Source organism: Channa argus, chromosome 22, assembly GCF_033026475.1.
Source record: "Channa argus isolate prfri chromosome 22, Channa argus male v1.0, whole genome shotgun sequence".
Lineage (NCBI taxonomy): Eukaryota > Metazoa > Chordata > Actinopteri > Anabantiformes > Channidae > Channa > Channa argus.
The window spans coordinates 9,495,450-9,516,553 of NC_090218.1; the positions used below are offsets into that span (position 1 = coordinate 9,495,450).

Here is a 21,104-nt window from a genome sequence, read left to right on the forward strand (position 1 = left end):
TCACTTCGCATACTTTACAGACAGTTGTTAAAAGGAGAGGGGTTGTTACACACTGGTAAACCTCACCCTGTTCCAACCTGTTTGAGATGTGTTGCTGCCATCAAATTCATAATGAGCTAATATTTTCCATGAAATGGTAAAATGTCTCTTTCAACATGTGGTATGTTGTTTATGTTCTATTGGGAATAAAATATGGGTTGATGAGATTTTCAAATCATTGCATTCCATTTTTATGTTCATTTTACACATCCCCCCAACTTTTTTGAAATTGGGGTTGTATATACTTGATAAAATAATGAGAAATAATACACAAGAGAAAAAGGATTAAAAACAATAAGGGATAATTTAAGAAATGTAAAAAAATATATTAAAGGAATTACAAGAAATAAAAGAATAGTGCACATACAACATTTTAATTAAACACCAGACTAAAGAGTGGGTGGGTTTTAAAAAACAATCACTGGGCCAAGTGCAAATGGAGACTAGAAGAGTTTAAATGTGTTTTATATGTCAGAGGTTGGTACAGTTCTGCATGTTCCTAAGTAACACATCCCACTGTTTGGTTTTGATCAAGGAGGTGAGCTGCCATTTCATCTGAGACATCAAAAGGAAATAAGAAACCATGCTGACAGTTTAGAGTTAGCACAGGAAAGTGTTTCTTTTATAATCTTTAAAGCCCCTTTGGATTCTCATACATCTGAGCATTTACTTATTTAGTCTACTGAAAAGTGTTACACCTTCCTAATCTCAAAACATTTAGTTCTGAAAGACATAAAATTACCAAACCCTGCTTGAGGAAGACACATTGACATTAGAGGATGGTTTACATTCTGCTTGCATCCACTGTTTGCTGTCAGACATGCCTGGTTGACATGTCTGCTGCGGGAAATGCTCTTAATTCAGTGTCCTACTATATATAAAAAATATCAATGCAATATTTCTAAGCTGATAAAACTTGTGTCGTTATTAAACACACCCAGTAAACATACAACTGATGGTGGAAAAGGTAGTGGTTTTAATAGCCGGTTCAACCACCTGGCAGCTTTGACCTCCAGCTCTTTCTGTAGCTGTAGATTAGACCTGCACAACGTTTAGGAGGAAGTTTGGAGCAGCTCAGCCATATTCTGACTGAGCCCCTTCACAGGTGGCTTCTACGCGTCTCTGAAGTCATTTTGTAGGAGATTTACTTTGATGTTCAGGGTCATTGTCCTGCTGGATCACCTGGCTTCTTCTGAGCTTCAGCTTGCAGACACCCACCCTCACATTATCCTGTAGGATCCCTTGATAAACCACTACAGAAAGTGGTCCAGGTCCTAAGGCAGCAAAGCAGCCCCACATCATGATGCTGCCGTCACCTCACATCTGTCCGCATGAATCTTCATCAGCAGTGTTGTGCAGCGTCAAAGTGCTCTTTGGCAGAATTCACATGTGCTGCAATGGCTCCTTCTTGGCATCCTGGCATGGACACCGTGTCTGTTCAATGATTTGCATATGATTTACTCATGAATAGAGATGTTGTCTGGGCTCCAATGAATCCCACAAGTCTGTAGCTGTTACTCTACGGCTCTTTTTTAAAATTTTTACCTCACTTTGCCTTTGGAGTAATCGTGGCGCCCACTTCTATAGTGAGTACCCACAGCATCCAATCAATCCATTTATAGACAATATGTCCAACTGTGGACTGATGAATGTCTAAAGTCTTTGAGATTATCTGTACCCCTTTCCATCTGCATTCGAATCAACAGCTCTTGATTGTAGCTCTTGTTTTTTTGCGAAGCATGGCTCACATCAGCTGATGCTGGTTTGTGACAATGTCCAAAAGGTTTTAGAGATCAAAGTAGCTCTAAACCAAACCTCCATTCTTGTTTTATTAAATGGATTCCATTACTTTTTCCACCATCACTTTGCATGTTCAGTGGAAACATAGTGTGTTAGCTAAGAAATATTGTGTTTGTTGATATTTGGGACTTTGGTGAGGATCAGATCACAGTTTATGACCAATTTATGCAAACAAACAGGAAATTGCAAACAGTGCCATTACATTTGCATGGAACTGTATAAAATCAACAACAACCAAAAAAAAACAAATAAATGCAAGAATTAAAGCAACCTCCATTCTGTTATTCATCCTGGCTTATAGTTGGTCCCAGAATTATTTGTAACAAATGTTTTCTACATTCCATAGTATTTTAGAGACAACTCCTGCAACTTGGGACATGTCTGTCTGTAGTCGTTCATAGTTTGTGATGTGTAAGGCGAAGAATTTAATGTAACAAGCTAACGCTGCCTTTCAGTGTGAGTCACTGTGAAACTGACACATAACTGCTGAAACTCACGGTAGTTTTGATGTTTGTTTTTTAATGCTGTGTGTATCATATTATATGATGGAGACTGGGGTAACTGTCAGTGTGAGCAGTCACATGGTGGGTGGGTTCACATGATTAACGATTAATCTTATTTGTTTTTATTTTTTTATTCAAACTTCCAAGCTGAGGTTTTCATTGTAAGGAGCAGGCAGCATGAAGAAATGCAAATCTTCACATACACACACATGTCCATAGTCCATTTGCCTTCAAGGTGTTCTGCAGGCTAATTCTGGGATTCAAATCTATTTTTTCTTCTATCCAGACTTTTACCCCAACTGACACCTACAAGCACACAACCTGCAGGAACTAGTTAAACATGGCACAAAATTACATACTGCACGTATCAGATGTTGACATAACACTTTTGTTTGAAAAAAGTGCTTTCCTGCTCATGTCAATGTGTGTGTTGTGTGTTGTGTGTGTGTGTGTGTGTGTGTGTGTGTGTGTGTGTGTGTGTGTGTGTGTGTGTGTGTGTGTGTGTCATGTTGGTATGTATTGTATAATGTAAGTCTATCTGCAGACATCAGAGCACTGACGCTGAAAATAAATCAAGTACATCCAAACCTGAAAATCCACCCGCTGTACTTCATTGTCTTCTTTCGTGTTTTGCTCAAGTTTCCTTTATGAGGGTATATATCAAATATTAATTAGCCAGCTGTCAGCTTTGTGTTACCTTTGTAACATATTCTTAATAGTAGTGCACCCATGATTTAGATGCACATTTCTGCTTTTCAATGCGTGATGCACTTGTGTTAGGGTGTGTTTCACACTGGCATTGTTCACTTCTGTTTACAGTTTAATATTATTCAGTTAAAAGTAAACGTTTAAACGCATTTAAAAACATGTAAAGTATCTATGTGAGTATCTATATAAGCCAAACATTTTATACACAAAAAGTCAATGTATAGAACATACAGCTATTTGTGCTCCATTTGTTTATACGTAAACCAAAGATCTATTATAATTCACCCAGAAACATTCTCCTCAAACACTTATGTATTATGTAACCAGATAAATACTGAAACTGTGCACAGTTTGAACCCTTTGACTATTTGACCCACAGGGATGTTTTGGCCAATCTAGAAGAATTCTAGTTTAAGAGACTAAACTTTGTGTAGTCACCGCAGTCATAACTTCATGCCATTTGAAGTTATTTCTAAATGGGAGTTTGACCATCACACCTGGGGGAAATTATTCAGTGACAGTGATAAAGAATGTGTTGTGGTGGCTAATTTTTATTACCACATAAAGCAATTTCCTTTCAGGAGGTGTCAAATACAGGGCAAACTACCATTTGAGAGACGGTGGCAGAAGAGAACTTTAAGCTTAGGAGGATTAAATTACATGAAACCTGCAAATCAGAGCTTTCTATTCTCTTTTTCTTCTCTTCTGAGTTTGTGTATTTCTTTTGAGTTTCTGTAAGGGACCATATCTCCACCGTGAAAAGAATGAATAATGATTTAGGTCATTTGTTAGCAAAGCAGTACAAAAATCACAAAATAAAAGCTAACGGTGGCTGTGTGTGTGGTTTGACTACAGGGCTAACAATAGGGGAAATACTGTGTTAAAGCTTTCATATGCGAATGAGACGTTTCCTTCTTTTCAGTTTGCTAACGTTGTGGTAATGCAGCATTAGACAAAGTTTGTGTCATGAAGCGATGATAAGCTTATGTATAAGTCATATATTTGCACAATTGTCATACTGAGTGCATATTTCTAAACCCCAATAGATTCAACTTCATGCGGTCAACGAGATATTCTACATTTCGTCAGTGGAATGTGAATCAAGTATAAAAGCATCCGTTGTGTGTTTGGAGTGCTTCACTGAAATTCTCTTCTCATTCATCTCAATGACATCTAAACATGGGGGGGGGGGCACCACAATAGGGGCTGTTTTAGTCTTGACATGCCGTGAACGTGTGATCTAAAACTAACAGATCAAAAATTAGATTATGTCTGTTGTTTGAAGACTCACACTTCTGTAGGTTAGCATGGCCTATTTTAGGAAGACCCATGGTTGCTCCTGTTCGGCTTCAGTTTCCAGGAAACTCACTTCTGTGGTCATTTTGCCAAGAAAGATGCTGACAGATACATGTTTGCACACACACACACACACACACACACACACCAATGGCAGAAGAGCTTAGGGTTCAGCGTGTTGCCTAAGGAAACTTGATGTTAGCCTATGAGGGGAGGAGATCAAAACACTGGCACTTGATTCATGGATAACCCATTCTGTCTGCTTAAAACGTCTTAAATTAAAACCCCCTCAATAAGCGTTGGTCTCCTTGGATCTGTTTTTCTTTTTTTCACAAGGCTCACAGCTGAGGCTGCTTGTGAACAACACCCTGAAAAGGTTTTTATAACTCAAGGTAGGTCTTAACCAAACCTCCGTCTCGTTTCTTTGACTGGACCCCATGTTTCCTGCCCCCAGTGGACGTTTGGTCACATCAGAAGTTTCATGACGAATTTTCTGCAGAAAACCAGGAAATTGCAAACATAGACTTGTCCTTTTTTTTTGCAAAAAAATTGTCTCTCAGTGGGACCTGGTTGGAAATATGGATCCTAAAAGATGACTACAGTATCATAAACTGCCAGAGTTCACGTAGCTTAGCTGTTGTCACACAATTATTATTTTTCTATACTGACAGAACTGTAAACATTTGCAGTCACACCTCACAGACAGAAAAAACATGGGCTTGAACCTGTTGGTTGGCTGTGGATTCACACTCACCAGAGGACAAGCACCACAGTTATCGCTCTGTCTATTCCCCTTACACAGATATTGGAGTGCTACTTTAACGTATACAAATGTTGGACCCCCGAAACACTTTGAGAATAGGAAATGCAAAATGTAATAAAGAAAAAACTGGAATCTTGTACAAAACAGGTGCATTCATTTTAAGTAACAGAAGAGTCTGACACAATAGCTTTATAAATAGCACATTAAGTAACATTGGATAATGGCGGTTTGACACAAAATTCCCAACTGCTGTAAAATTAGTATGCAATTAAACAATCAACCAACATATTCAATTTTGAGTAAAAGGCATCGACACCAGGGTGAAAAACCTAGGGAAATACCAATGCCTTATCTTTACCATACCGCGGCAAGTGTGTATGTGTGAAAGCTGCAGGGGAAGTAACCCTGTCTGTACAATTTTGTCATTTCACAACTATTTAAAAAAACTGTCAAAAGTGACTCAGTGTATAGTGTTATTGAAATGAGCACAAGAAGTTAGGTGTTTATACTCGGCAAATGGAAAGCACCAGAGATATCTTTTGCTGTTCCCCCACTGCTTCACACACACAGCCCCCGCCTCCCCCCCCCCCCTCCCGCTCTGTCCCTGCCTCCACAGTCTTCTCTTGTGGTTTTGTTGTTGGGTGTGTCGCCTGCCATCTCATCTATGCACAGGTTAGGGAGGAACAGTTGTTCATTGTGAGCTTGGTGACATTGGGGGCTCTTATTATGGGTCATCACCATCTCTGCTTTTCCACTTTAATAGATGCAATAAACAATTGTTGTATTGGCTGTATTTTTATTGGTATGAGCAAACTCCATAAAATATCTAAACCAACGTTCCCACTAAAACACCACGTTTTTTGATTAGAATAGTTCAAAAAGTATTACGAACCCATAAAAGACCCACCCTGTTGCACTGGGTCACATGCTCTTCCCTTACCATGCACACAGACACTCTCATTTATTTCGAGCCACCTATTTATAACTTCCCTCTGGCCATATGTTGAAATGTTTCCGAACGTAAGACATCGAACCCCCAAACTGCCCTTCTATAGCCGCTGAGGTGGAGCAAGCCAGCCCTCATCTGAGCACTCGTTAGAGGCCTGGCAAAACTGGGAAGGGTTGGGTCAGGAAGGGCATCAGGCATAAAAACGTGCCGAATCCACGTATGGAACACATTACAGTGAGGAGATCCTGAGCTCATGAGCTAACAGGAACTTTTCTTTAAATGGCACCATGCTTCTATATATACTAAATACTTTAGTCCTGTGAATAGGGGGCCTGGTGGCTCAGTGGTAGAGCATTGGTTTGGGATACAGAGGCCCACAGGCTCGAATCCCACCCCACCAGGCGTGGCGCTGCCCAGACACCGGTCCCGAGCTCAGACAAAATGGGAGGGTTTTGGCAGAAAGGGCATTCGGCGTAAAAAGCGGTTGATTTTTTTGATTTAGTGCTGTGAATGCTTCCTAATAACCATATGCTGTTTCAGGAAGTTATTATATTATGAACCATTTGTGGTTTCTCTCTTTTTATGGCATTTTAAAGGTAAACAATAACACCACTGTTTTACATGATCAAAAACAGGTTATATGTAGACATCAGATGAAACAATTTTTGTTGTTTGAATTTTGATGTATATTCAGAAATATCTCCCTCTGTATGAGAGGGAAGGTTTTGTTGCTCCCATCATTTACATGAAGACACATATTCATTGAGACATACACAGACAGACATTCACACTCACATTTACACCTACGGACAGTTCTGAAGTACCAATTAACCTAACATGCTTGTCTTTGGACTGTGGGAGGAAACCCAAGCGAGCACAGGGAGAACGTTTCAAAGTCGACACAGCCAGGCGAGAGCAGGCAAGTGGAGAAAGGCGGGACCTTCTGCTGTGGGTGAGGCAGCAGCAGCACTAACTTTTCCACCACCGGGCTGCCATCAAATGTTTCACTCGGTGTAAAATTAATATACTGTAGCTCAAACAATAAAATGGAACAGTAAAAAAAATAAGCATGTTTCTGTTAAACATTTTTTACATACAGTGACTGTTTTGCATTTTTTTAATATTGCTCCCGAATTTACTATACAAGTAATTTTGAAGTTATTTTAAGTGTTTTTACTTTGTCATGAATTGTTCTGTGTAGATTTATGATAAGATTGTTTCCATTTAGGCATAAATTCACAAAGTAGTAAAATGTGAACTGATGCCACTGTACATTTACAGGAATAATAAAAGGAGAAAACTATTTCGAAGGTTTTTTTAAAACAGATGATACTTAGAACAACTTAGTCACTACCACTGCTCGGCCTCTAGATCTGATCGGTCAATGTTGGTGGATTCAATGTTTTTATAAGGGAGAGAATGGCAGTTGAGGCACTTCCCAGGACTAATTTTCCACTTCCTCCTTTCTTGATCTTTGTTTGCATGACCCATTGTGCTGCTGCAGCAGATTTATACCTTTACAGGAAATTAAAAAACAGACGACACATTCAGTCATAACTGCTGTCATAGCAAGATACGATTATTACTAATAAGTTAACACACACGAAGGTTAAGTACCTATTAGCTCTTACCAAGTAGTAGTTAATGTACTACCAATCCCGCAGTTGTTGGTTTAATCGCCGGCTCCTTCCACCACGTATTGAAAGTGTCCTTGAGCAAGACGCTAAACCCCAACTTAGTTGTTCCCGGTGAGTGTAGGCCAGCTCACTGTGGGAGTGTGAGTGCTGATGGGTAAATGAGAACCAATGTAAAGTGCTTTTGAGTACCGATGAGTGCCGATGCTCAGTGGTAGAGCATTGGGTTGAGATGCCCAAGACTTGTTCAAATCTCACACCACCACTAAGGCCCACCTTAGTGCTGTTCTGCTCCCAAATAAAAAATGGGAGAGTTGTGGCAGGAGGAGGAGCCGAAGGGACAAGCCGAAAGCCGTTCAGTTTTTTACGACGTTCTTTCAAAATTCTAATGGCGTGAATTAAATGCCCTTAGTGCCATGATGTTCACCTTTCACTGTTTTGAGATTGTAGAGTTTATGTTGCCAGTGAGCTGGAGCAGTCACATTGCAAAGCAGCTTTCCCCTGAGATTACGATTGTTCCTTGAATCTTGTGTCTGGTAACTGCAAAATTGGTTATTTTGGACCATCACAAAATACCCATGTTTTTCTTTCAGCACTGGGGGCATTTCATTGCTTCTTTGCAACTTCCTCAGATGTGTTTCTTTCTTGTTTTGTCATATTCATGGGTTGTGGAATCCCTCAGATATGTCTTAACATGACTACTGCCTATGTAAAGTAACAAAAACAACAGCAGTGATTGTTAAATCACTTTTTACAGGCAGAAAGTGCACAATTTTCAGGGCTTAAGGCTGAAACATGTCTAACTATACATTCATTTTTTGTTCTCTCTCTTTTTTTTTATAGGGTAACAAACTGGCAAGTATGCAAACTAGCACTGGTGCCCTCCACTTCTTCATCGGCAGCAGAAGAAGGAAGAAAGGAGGGTGATGGTCTGTCGGGAAAGGAACTGTGCCTGAAACTAAGTCTGGGACAGACTGCGGGAATCGTACAAATATGCATTCAGCAACAAAATATGGATGTATAAGGCCAAAGGAGGTGTGTGTGGTCAGGATATAATGTCTTTCACATCTGTTTTTTGTTGTTGTTTTTTTCCAACCTCGCAACCCATGCTGACAAATCATATCTTCATAATGTATATTTGATAGGAAAAAAACCTCATTCTGACAATAAATCATAACATTTGGTAAAAAGTGTATTTCTATATGTTTTTAATAAAACTACGATTCATAGTAAAGTTGCTTCTGTGCCATGTTTTACAATTTGAAGTTTGTGTTTTCCCATGTTTGTGGGAGATTTATAAATCCTTTTAACAAAAGAACAAATGTCTGTGCCTTGCACCTGTCTCACCTGTATCAGTCGATCAAACCGGTCGGACAGATCGTATTTTGTTTATAGCAGGCCGTAACGGCAGCAACAGCCGTTCATCATTTATTCACATAGCTGCAGAAAGAATATTCAGGCTACTATATTTACTCGTTTGCAATACTCCCATTAGAGTACATTCAAATCCTTGTCATTTTTGTCATGTAATTTATGACTAGAATAAACTGCAATACTACTCCAATGTTGCTCTGACGGAAGAAAAGCCAATGGTTGTACTACAGTATAAACACGTTCACTTTTTAGTCATGCATTACTAATTTGAAGTTGTTAAAAGCTCATAAGTTAGTTGTTCATATAATCGACTTTAAATGTCAACAGGTAGAAAATCCCCCTCCGAGCTCTACACATGTGTTGAGGCTTCTAAATTGGGTATGAATCGAGGTCTAAACCTCCTAACACGAGGCAGTTTCACATCCTACAGTCAAAAATGTTTTGATGTATTTTATATGATTCCAATAATTTGTTACTTTTAAATGTGTTTAAAAATGAGCATCTATTTATAACTGTAAGGTGTTCGAGGAGGCAAAGGGTTGAATATTTACTAAAAACTACCTGGTAGGAAGTAGCACATTTCGTGTTTGACAAAATTCATACTTTGATTGAAATTTATTCATTCAGATGAATGAATAAATTAGATATTCAGAATTTCAAAACTTTGAATTTGTTTTTTTAATTAAATTAAATGTTGTGAATTAACTTTTTTAACTGCATTCTTTAAACCTATAAACACCCTATAAACACCTTGACTGTCATCACTGATGACTTCTAACTACTTTGGAAGGAAAGTTTGGTACTTTATCTACAATTTCACTAATATTTCTTAGAGTCAAAGCATAAAGTAGTAAAGTAGCAGTAACTTTACGCTTAAGTGACTCTTGCTCAATCTGTGGATATTTGAAGCTGTATCAAATGATGTGAAATAACATGTCATGGTACTTTAAAATGTCTCTACCACATTAGCAGCACTAGCTGTCTCCAGCATAAGGAGGCTTTGTTTACCATTATCAAATTTCAAAAGCTCCTCCACAAACTCACTATTCTAGAGCGCTGACGCTTTACTAACTACAAGTGTATGGCAACCACCTCTAAAGACCACAATGCAGCTGTGTGTTTGATCTTTGTGTTTCAAACAAAGGGGTCCGGTGCATTTCACTTAATTTTATTTTCATTATTGGGTTATTATTATGTGGTTATCTCTATTTTCAGCAAAAAGTAATGTGGAGGGAAAAGTTACTTTATTAAGTAAATAAAAGAACATGTTATTTTTCTGTACTTCAGGACCTTTATTTAAGTTGAGACCAAGTGAAGCCATCACGTCTGTAGCAGTCTTTTTGTGTTCATTTGGCCATTTGTTACACTTTTATTCTATATTTCATCTGTGCATATTTTGTGTGGGGTTTTTTTTGCGTCATTTTCTGTTTACTTGATCATATTGTGTCTCATTTTGGTCAGTTTCAAATGCCTGTGCCTATGATGTGCAACCTTATCTTTGTCTTTTTTGGTCATTTTCTGTGTATGTGGTCTGAAAAAGGCTTCATTTGCCCCATATGAAGTCACATTCTAAGCAGTGAATTTAGTTTTGTTCACTGAACTATAACATTTAATCCTGACTAAATTTGTTTATCATCCCCTTTTCATATTTGGGTAGATTAACAGGTCCATCTTACCTGTAAAACAGCTGATGATCACTATTCAGTGTGTCCTGTCACCGTGGTGGTTTATTATGACAGAAAGTGGAAGCTGACCAAAAACACACAACAACATCTTTATTTAATAAGCTTCCTCTTTGCATTTCTTAAATACTATGTTAAGCAATTACAGCATTTCTTTAAAATCTATGTGGGGATTATTGGGAAACTCCACATGGGAAGGGTGAAAACTCATGTACAATAGAAACTGAGTACAGTGCTGGTCACCGTCAGATGTCCTGTCCAACTTATTCATTTTTTTTTGTCCCAAAGGATTCTAATACCCAACTTCCGCATCCCTCAGTCAGATTCCATTCAGATTCGTCCATCCATTTTCTAAATATACCATTCATCCACACATCTGCTCTTCCATTCTCTGCAAAGGACTCTGGAAAGTCTGCAAATCTTTCCAGGTCACAGCTTATTGACAGTGTAAGTCATCTTTTTGTTCAGTGCTTGTGTTGACAAGCTTGCTTCTAAGCTGTCTTCTGTAAATGTCATTTCCCCTGCGTCTTTTTGCACTCATGCAGCCTTGTGGTTCACATTTCAGCGCTACATATCGAATCTAATCTTCTTGTCCAGGACCACGCCCACCCTATCTTACCCAAACACATTTAATTTGGTTTCCTCTGGCCAAATATTAACCGATCATTGGTAAAGTGTAATATGGTAGGTTGCCACACTCTAGTTTCCACAGATAAGTTTTGTGCCTGTTTTCAGTGGAAAGCTGTGTAAATACAGAAATGTGTGTATCTACATTTTGTCCAAATGGCCACTGAACGTTTCCCTGTTTTTTAATTTTTTTCCTGTTTACTTGCTTCTGGTCAGTATCCACAAGTATCACGTCTCAGAATCTGGTTTCCTACTTGCTCAGACAATTCCAAACCATGCAGAGCCATGCTGCAATACACACAACCCACTCCACAATTGAGATAATTTATTTAATAACCTTGTTGGAAATCATAGGTTTGCATAGCTTGTGTTTTTCACTGAGGTTTAACTTGTTTTTAATTGGAGTCTTTGATATTATTTGTTTTGAATAATAACCATAGGCTACACTGTGAAAACTGACAGAGGGCAAAAGTAATATATAGTAAAAAATGTAAGTATATTTTACACAATAAAAATAGTGCATGGTACTTTGAAACAACATTATTTAAATGATCAAATTTCAACAGTTAATTGTATTTTGGTTGAAAGTCCAATTGCAGTATCTTGAGTAGACTTTAATCAGGAAATCCAAAGCACACATCAAAGACAACTTACATAGTTGGCTATAAGTTTCTGTATTTGGAAAACGCTTCATTTATATATTTTAAATAAGTAGTTATGGTTTATTTTAAACTTGTCAACAAGGTTAAACGCATTTTATCTTGGATGCTACTGTTCAAAATTGAACATTAGTAAAAGTTGAGTGTGTTAGAAATTATATTTGTTCTATTTAAGGCTCTGTTTTGGGAGTTATGAACTATTAAAAACCCTCTACTGTATATGTGATGTCTATGTGTTGGTTAGAGGAGAGGGGTCAGTTAACGTACCAGTGATGCTAAGACTGAATTTACTTCATCCAACTTTGCACACACAAACTTAATATAGTCATATACATTTTTTTAAATTGACTTTTTTATTTTATAAAAAACACAAAAAAAACACAAGTATTTACAAAAATCATGTGCAATCACCTTAAGCAAAACAAATAAACAAAAACATAATGAAGTAGAGCTTTCACCAGAAGTTGAGAAGTTTGTTATATGGATAATTCTGCATTTCTGTTACTATAGCACACTTATATGCATAACGGAAAAATAGAATTTATATCAGAATCACACTGTACTGTACAATAACTACCTGTCAAATTGTAATGTTAACCTATGTAGATGTAGGTATTAGCTAAAAATTGTATAATGTAAATGCCCTGATTTTGAACCTGTCAAAAACATAGCTAAACACCAGTGCACTTTATAACATTTCTTCATAAATTCACATACACGTTCAGGTCAGATGGGGAAGGCTCTCCAAACTGCTGGTGTTACCACCCACTTCTTGGAGGTCGCGTGGAATGTAGCTTAAGGTGCAGAGACACCCCCTCCTCTCTCTCCCCCCCTCCTCCCCCCGGTCACAGACTGGAGGAGTGATGATAAGCTTTTCAAAAGGTAGGGAGGGCTCAGATGAGGGGAGACTGTGGAGCAGGATGAGTTTTTTATTTAAGTCCAAAGTGTCAAAGCACTGTCTTTTCTCTCTGGCTTCAGAGGAAGGGAGGGATGTTTGGACTGAATTGGTTCCAGATTTCATCTGTGGTAGTTGCGAAGTCTGTGCCAAGGTTTGTGTAGGTTTGTGGCTCATCTATTTCTTCTACTGTAAAACAAACAGAGCAAAATTCAAGGTCAGGGTGATGGATCAGAATTAAAACGCTCACACCTTTGACAGATGCGGACAGTAGGACATCAGAGAAACAGTAAACAGTCCAAAAAGCAACTCTTTGAAGGAAGTTTCCTAATGTTGATGTTATGTTGACATTTTCCTGGCACAGGCACTGTGGGAAAACACTATGGGAAATGTTGTACTAAGAGCTAAACATCAGGCTACTTCTCCTGCATCAATTTCAAACATTCATTTGTTACTGTGTCTCCTGTGAGTCATCAAACGTCAGTGCTGTGCTTTATTGCTGACTATACAGACTTGATTTTGTAGGTGGAGTGACTAACATGTGAGGAAACCCTGGTATAAATGCACACTTGCACATTGAATTCATGCCAATGTCGATCATCATCATCATGTTGCAGATTAATTTAGAGACAGTTTTCCTATCGGACCTATTAAATTGCAACATGTACCTGATGAAGATTCACTCCACTGGCTCCCTGGACTGGTGCATACTTCATTGCTCAGGAACCCCTTGCCGTCTATATTGCTTGACATCCAGTGTGTTTCTTCCTCCAGTTGCTGGCAAATCTGAAAGAGCAACACTGGACTGAATATGGCTATGTTTTGTGCTACTTTAGCTTCATTGAACAAAAAAAATAAATAAATCTCTAAGCAATCAATCTTATTGTTTTGGATGGTACTGCTACAAGAAGCCAAACAGGGAGAATAAGACACACATGGGTATTCCTGTCAATGAAAAATGCAAGCTACTCAGAAGAAGGAGGTGAAGGCCATGCTTACCTCGATAATGTCGTTTGTGTAGTCGTACTCTGGAGGGTCACATCAAAGAGAGAGGGAGAGAAAAAGGAGGGGAGATGAGTATGGTGCTGTGATCTGTTGGAATTCACAAGTATGACACACAGTACAAGTATGTTGTGTTGTCTTACCAGTGCTGCGTTCGGGTGAAACTTCAAATCTGTGACCGAAGTTATTGAAGGCTTCAGGCCCAATCTCAATTGACGAAGACCAGTCTGGGACTTCAGATTGAGTCACATACTGGAAGTCTGCACAAATGGCAAACGACAGCATTGAATATACTCGAATGCACCAGCTACGTTCGTAGCATGAAGAGATTTCACTATAGTTTATTTCTTAATCTTAAACGTTGGCCCCCCTCACCGTGCTGCTCTGTGTGGACTGTGCTGTCGACTGTGTTTTCCTGAGTGGACATGGTCTCTTCCGGGAGGGATTCGGGAGTGGGCGCCTGAGTATCACTGTAGTCCGTTTCTTCCTCCCTCTTGATCACTGCGCACTGCAGAAGCAAATAATAGCCCAGATCAGTAAGACGCAGGAAATTCCTGCAGGAAGTACACTCTGCAGTTGTATGTGTTGTTATTGCACCATCATTACATTAGCTCAGGGTGAGTGGGCCATAATTTGAAGATGCCTCTGTTTGTAACGCTACATACAGTGCAATATTTTTAGCACGTACCTTCTTCCTTTGCTTTGTTTGCTTCGCCTTGCTTCGTTTATCTGTGCAGAGGGAAGAAAAATGTTTGGTCAGTTGACATCTTAAACAGCTCTGGTAGTGATTTTAGAACAAACTGACTTCATGAGTGAAACAGAAAAACGATCAGCAGCCCGCAGGTGTTGCACCACTCAAGTACGTTAGTCAGAAGTAAATGCTTGCTCATTTCCTGTCGCTTTTCTCACCTCTAGATTTTGGGGTGGCAGGCAGCATCCTGAAGACACGCATAGCCTGGTGGCCCTTGTTTACGCTCTTGTCTTTCACCTCCTCAATGTCAGGTAGTGAGTTCATTGCACACCGGAAGTTGGCTTTCCACGTCTTTGGGTCGCAAGTCTGACCCTCCGTGTATTTTCCTGAGGAACCAATATAGTTTAGGGACAAAGCATTTTCGGCTTTGCTGTTTGTAGTTTGCATGTGTTCGTGGTTGCTCACCTGTGTGAATGGCCCATTTTTTGAATAGACATGCGTCTTTGTCCAGCTCCCAACCATGGCGAGCGGCATGCTTCCAGGGAATTGTGAACATCGTCTTTTCCTAAAAAAACACAAAAAGGGAAAATGCTGAGTTGGGAGCAAGTGTGGGTGTACATTCTTGACAGAGCCGATTCAAATTCTTGCACAACTTTTAATGTTTTACAGGAGGACGGCATTCAAGCGGAGCATCTCATGTGTCACTATTACCATGACCTTAAAATATGTAAAAAATATCATTTGCATGGCACAGTCACTACAGCCACAGAACAGGAAAAAACACACTGAACAACCTTGTGTGGTGTTTTTGTTAAGCCTGCACCACAGCATAGTGTATTAAGAAGAGGTTGTGCTCATGTTTGGTCTCATTTCCTACTTGCAGTTAAAGTAGTAACAGTAGAATACACTTGATGTATTCTGTGACATAGAAGTCAAACTTGTTTTTAGTCAGGGGGACTTCAGTGTGTAAGGCTAACAAAAAAAAGGATTACTGATCTTTCACTTGTCTCTTATGTCACCTTTGTTTCTTTTACAGCAGCAAAAGCCCGGGAGCCTTTAGCTGCCTTAAAAGAGTTCCTCTTAAGAGCGGCATGCAAATAGGTCGTTTACCATCAACCATAAATAAAGTGCAGCCTTGCAAAGCTCACTTCCCTCCCTCGTTCCTGCAGAGCTTTTCCATTGCTACCGCAAATACATTTCAAAATATCTACTGCATATGTTTGTTCCACATTGATGCAATGCAGTTGGCTGCAAGGGGGAAATGATTATCTCACCTTGTCCACCCAAGTCAGACCCGTAATGGAGTTGGAATCGATCATCTTCTCCAGCCACGGCCTCATCCTCATCCTTGCCACTGGCATGTTGACCTAAAATATGCAGCCAAAAAAAAAAAAGAAAAAAGTTTTTAGATAAATGAGGACCGCAGTTTGCAGTAAACAGTCAAGACAGCAAACGGCTTTGCCTCTTATTTATCACTGCCTTCCGCGGCGGGCGAGAAGAGTTCACAACCAGGGCATGCACGAGTGCAGGGGGGCGTTTACGCGTAGGAGTCAACGTTCATTATGTTAGGTCAATGTTATTCACGCAAAACCGTTTCCTCACTAGATTCATAGGTAGGTTGGCAACTTTTTTAAGTTCCCAAATGCGCGTGGATCCATTTTGTTATTTAAAAAAAATAATAAAAAAATCCTAATCCATGTTCCATGCTGCTAAAATGCTCCATGCTGCTGAATGGATGGAACATTTTATATGTTAGTTACTAATCAATAATTCAACTTCTGTGAGCAACTAAAAGTCCGACTGAATTGAGATATTAAAGTGAGATATTAAGTGCTCAAAGCTGATCATCCTAATGCATGCATTCAGTTTTAAAAATGTATTCTTATAAAAGCTGCTGTTGTTTAAAATGCGAGGCATCGCATGCAAAAAGAAGGAAGTCTTAAACTAATATCAAATCACTTACAGATTGTTTTTATCCGTAAGGAGGAAAACGCACAGAAATATTCCGATTGGATTCAGTTTGTTCCAAAGAAGCTTCTCTTCGCCTTTCTTATTTTCCACTTAGAGATCTTCCTTCAGCAGCAGCAAAGACTGTCTGTGGACAGCATCAGGCGGATATGGGTTTTTATACACAGCAACGGGTTTTCCCCGCGCCAGGATCTCGCTGCAAAAAATGACGCCCTCGAAACAAAAGAGCGTCAAAGACGCGGCTGTCCACTAATGGGATTTGTTGTTTCTTTTTTTAATGAAGCAGACGAAAATATATTGGGTATATGATAAAAATGTCTCACATTTATACAACTGCAAGTTCGTTCATGGCCTTATCTTTTCAAATGAGCGCGTCATTTGTGCAAAAGAGGTAGAGAAAAATCATATTACTGCGGCTATTTAATAATGGTTCCTCTGAAATCATATTTTCATGCAACGTGATTTATACTGTAGGCAACTTATCGTCATCTACATAAATTCTATATACATCTACGATATAATTATGGAGTTCAAAGTAGAAGATCATTTCTTATAGTGTGGCGACGCTTGCGCAGCGGAGCCTCAATTCAAGCAAAAGAAGCGTTTCCGAGAAATCACGCTGTTGATTGCGAGGAGGAAGTTACTAACATATGTTGAATACGTTGAATTGTTGCACGTAGATGAAGCAGACCCCCAGACATGTAATTTCTTGTGGGTTCGATTTGTTTTTTTTTGTTTTTTTTGTGGGGGTTTTTTTCTGCACAATTTACAAACGGTTGCGTGAATGCAAGCATGTAAATACTTGCAGGTAATGTCATCCATTGCAATGTTTCTATTCCAAAGCAAAAAAGGAAAAAAAAGAAAAAAGAAAACATGGATATGTTTTTATATTGTTGTTATTATCATTTTTATTATTATAAGTTTCATTGTAGTGCACGTTTATGACACGAATGTAACATCAAAGTGTATTTTTTCCTCATTAAAATGATACAGTGCATTCTGACCCTCATAATAACCAAACACACACACACACACATTCCAAAGTTCATTCCGCGGTCTGGCATGAAAAGCCGGTCCATGAGACAAGCCCTTTAGTATAAACACCAATCCAGTGGAGAAGTCGGGCATTTACAAGAAATGATGTAGTAATTTTTAGTCGCCGGCAGAGGCATTACAGCACCAAAACTGAAGCGACTGCATGCGTGGCCACGGCGTGGGACGCTCTGAAACAATGACGGTTCAGCCGGAGCAGTGGGGAAATATGCGGAAGTAGTCGCTGTGCAAAGAAATGTCAGGCTGCAGAGCAGTGCCCTGATTTTAGAGCCGTGGCAGCGCGAAGTCGAATGATTCGTGCACAACGCTGCTACGGGGGGAGAGGAAGCCTGAGGACATGGGTCATGTTCGTGTATTTCATTAGCGCAGGTTTTAGTAGACGCTGCCCGATGGATTGTTTTTCTCGGGGTTAAAGCGCTAAAATTGATCACAGTGGTTGTGTGAAGTAACAGCGAAGTGGCACAAATAAGTCGCCTCGCTCATGGAACTTTGGGAAATCCCACCGCAGTGTTGGTGGCGGTGGTGGCTTTGCAGTTACCGCCGATGTCCATTCCGGGGCTTCCCGCGTGGTGGTGGGTCTGCGTGCGCGCACCCTCGCGTGATTTGAAGGAGCGAGTACGCGCGTCTCTGGGAGGGAATAGGAGGGAGTTTTCCTGCGGAGTTTTCACCGGCATTCTGCTCTGTGGGATTTCCCCATGATAGCAGGCCTCTGGGATCGTTGGGGGAAATCATCCCGGTTTTCCAGCCGGTAATGATGTTTGGACACTTGCAGCTGTCAGACTGAATGATGACACTGAGTTATAGGAATTCACTTTAGAGGAAACTGCATAAAACATACAACCTGTGGTGGATGAACTGCTCAAACATTGTATTTAAGTGAAAGTACAAATAAATATACAAGATTGTCCTCTAGTAAAATTATAAGTACCCACTGACATTTCTACTTATGTAAGTAAGTACATGATTTAGATTTTGCTTAAAGTATCAAAAGTAAAAGTACTCGACTATATATATTTTTTGGTCTGCCCTTTTCTTTGGACCACTGCTGCTTTCAGGGGCCATGAGCTAAGTAATGGTAACAGACATAGATGATGTTTTAAAGATATTTATTTAAATCTTTATTTAAATATTTTTGTTTCAAACCTACTCATGCTAAGCGAGAAGAGGTAGGCAACACCAAGGGTCTCTGGGCAAGACACTGAACCCCCAACAGCCCTTTCCCCCTCACCAGCTGTGCAGCAGGTCCAAGCCCAGTAGAAATTGGGGTGGGTTGCGTCACGAAGGGCATCGGGCGTAAAAACTGACATAAATAAAAGGTGGTCACAAGATATTAAACTGAGTATTTACATCGAGGATCCCTAATAAGTCACATTCTGCTGCACAATTATAAAGGAAAATGTTGAAAATTGTTGTTGTCTTGATATGATGGAACCTGAATATAATTTGCATTCTACAGATTCTCATTTTATATCTGTAAATTAACTCTTTTCTATATATATATAATGACATATCTATTTCCACATTTCAGCTTGAACCTGCCAGATTCACTGCCGGGCCTAGTCCTGGGACATACAGTACTTCAGTGATTGTTTCCTTTGCTCTGTCATTCTTGTGCTGCATCTAAAGGTAGTTTCAAACCCTGTTCATACAGTGATGGTACATTTTGATGATTTAAGTCACCTGTGAAGATAAGACACTTATTACAGGTTTTGTTTTGAGGCAAGCTGCTCGACCATCCAGTCTCCCCCTGGACCATCTGCTTTGACAGCTCATTGACACCTGATCCAGTCAAAGACCTTGTTTGCCTGTAATTACACTGTGATACAAGGTGCAGGGAGTGTTACCTAGAAGAGCCACTTTTTCCCAATTAAAACACTGTACTCTATCTCATTTGATTGGAGTTTTAGAGGATTTTTTGCAGAAACTTTGCAAAAAATCTGACTTATCTTATCTGTCAGACTTATCCATGTTTGCATTGGCAAACATGGATAAGTCAGACCATTGGTGTGTATGACTTCAATCCAAACCCCACTGGCAATCGTTAATACAGTCTTCACCTTGTTTTAGCTGATCAGTTTGAATTTCTGACTTCATTTTAATATTATTTATGGATTTTTACAGAAACAATACAGCCAAATATTTCACAACCATATATTAAAAGCCCATTGGAGATGAAAACTGATAAAAGTAGGCAAAAATGACCAGACCATGCAAAAGTTAAGGCACTTTGTCCATCAAATGTAAATAAGCATCTTAAGCATTTTCTGAACTTATAAAAAAATTTAAAAAAGGGATGAGAATGACAAGATTCTCTACAAACTACACGTAAGATTTACAGATATGAGGAAACATTTGAACTTTCCATGAAAACCTCATCTGTCATGTCTGTGCAAACATAAATTGCATCATTTCCTCAGGTTTTACCCAAAACAACTTACTGGTGCAATATTTTCCCCTCACAATTATGCAGTTTAGCGCCCCCATCAGTCCTGAGTGTGAAGTGTTTGTGAGAGCAACAAGACAGTAACACGAAGCACCATCCATTGTTCATCAAATGAACCAGCGGTGTCTGAGATGCCTGGACGGACATATTGGGCACAAGCATCAGATTTGATCTTTGAAAGTATTATAAATTAACCAAAAAGAGTCAGAAACACGAGAAAATGTCCAAAAATAGACGAAATGAGCAAAAACAAAAAGCGACACAAGACCAACAAAAATACACAAAATGATCTCAAAGAAACTACCAAATGCAGACACACTGGACCCAAACAGATGAAACGTGGCAAAATATGAGCAGAAAATAACAAGTTGTTTTGGTTTTTGTCGTCATTTGAAGTCTGTCAGTCCACCTGTGTCTAACTATTAGCCTCTTTTCAGGATCTGTACATACTGACATGTTAAAGTTCAGCTGAATTATCATGAAGTATCATTAGCAAGTAACCAGTATCAGGAAACAAACTGACATCATTTACTTGAAATACTGTAAGTAAAAAGAACTGCATTTTAAGTGGAAGTTTTGTTTTGAAATCCTTCTGAGTAAAGTTATACTACTAATTTTTCTAAAAAAAAAAAAATATATATATATATATATATATATCATCACTGAATGTGAGAAAGAAACTGCTCTAAGGTTTGTGTTTCAAAAGCTAAATAATGAATAAACATGTCATATTCCTCAGCCACATGGGATTTCTTTTATCGTCACAAAACAAATTGAATCAGTAAGTTATTGTCCTTCCATATTTGGTGTGATGGTGGGTGTGGTAATGTCATTGTGTCAAATTTTGTTTTGCATCCTGTTTGTATCCTTTGTGTTTTAAAGACCATTAGATTCTCACTGTTTGGTGAAAACTGGGACAATGTTGTGTTGCCTGGAGGTTGGTTTATGCCAGAATTGCCCTATTTTTTATTTTTCCACCTGTTTTTATGACCCAATTTTATCCCCAGGTTGTTATTTA

At 39.1% G+C, this 21,104-nt stretch overlaps 2 protein-coding genes across 3 annotated transcripts in view; one reads left to right on the forward strand and one right to left on the reverse strand.

Annotated features, from left to right (window-relative positions):
• slc22a4 (solute carrier family 22 member 4) overlaps window positions 1-12,468 on the forward strand; it is a 30,967-nt gene extending 18,499 nt beyond the window's left edge. The window contains exon 11 of the mRNA XM_067491362.1: window positions 8,536-12,468. The gene's annotated coding sequence lies outside the window, so the exon portion shown is untranslated. The remainder of the gene's footprint in view (window positions 1-8,535) is intronic.
• irf1b (interferon regulatory factor 1b) lies at window positions 12,369-16,740 on the reverse strand. Of its 2 annotated transcripts, XM_067491363.1 has the most exons (10): window positions 16,586-16,740; window positions 15,897-15,989; window positions 15,088-15,187; window positions 14,841-15,008; window positions 14,620-14,660; window positions 14,307-14,439; window positions 14,075-14,191; window positions 13,929-13,957; window positions 13,598-13,715; window positions 12,369-13,118 (listed from the first exon to the last, which is right to left on the reverse strand). In XM_067491363.1, the coding sequence occupies exons 2-10, from the start codon at window positions 15,981-15,983 to the stop codon at window positions 13,009-13,011; spliced, it is 903 nt and encodes a 300-aa protein (XP_067347464.1). In that variant the 5' UTR covers window positions 15,984-15,989; window positions 16,586-16,740; the 3' UTR covers window positions 12,369-13,008. The 2 variants fall into 2 exon arrangements, with proteins under 2 accessions (XP_067347464.1, XP_067347465.1); XM_067491364.1 differs by lacking the exon at window positions 13,598-13,715.
• Window positions 16,741-21,104: the final 4,364 nt, after the last annotated feature.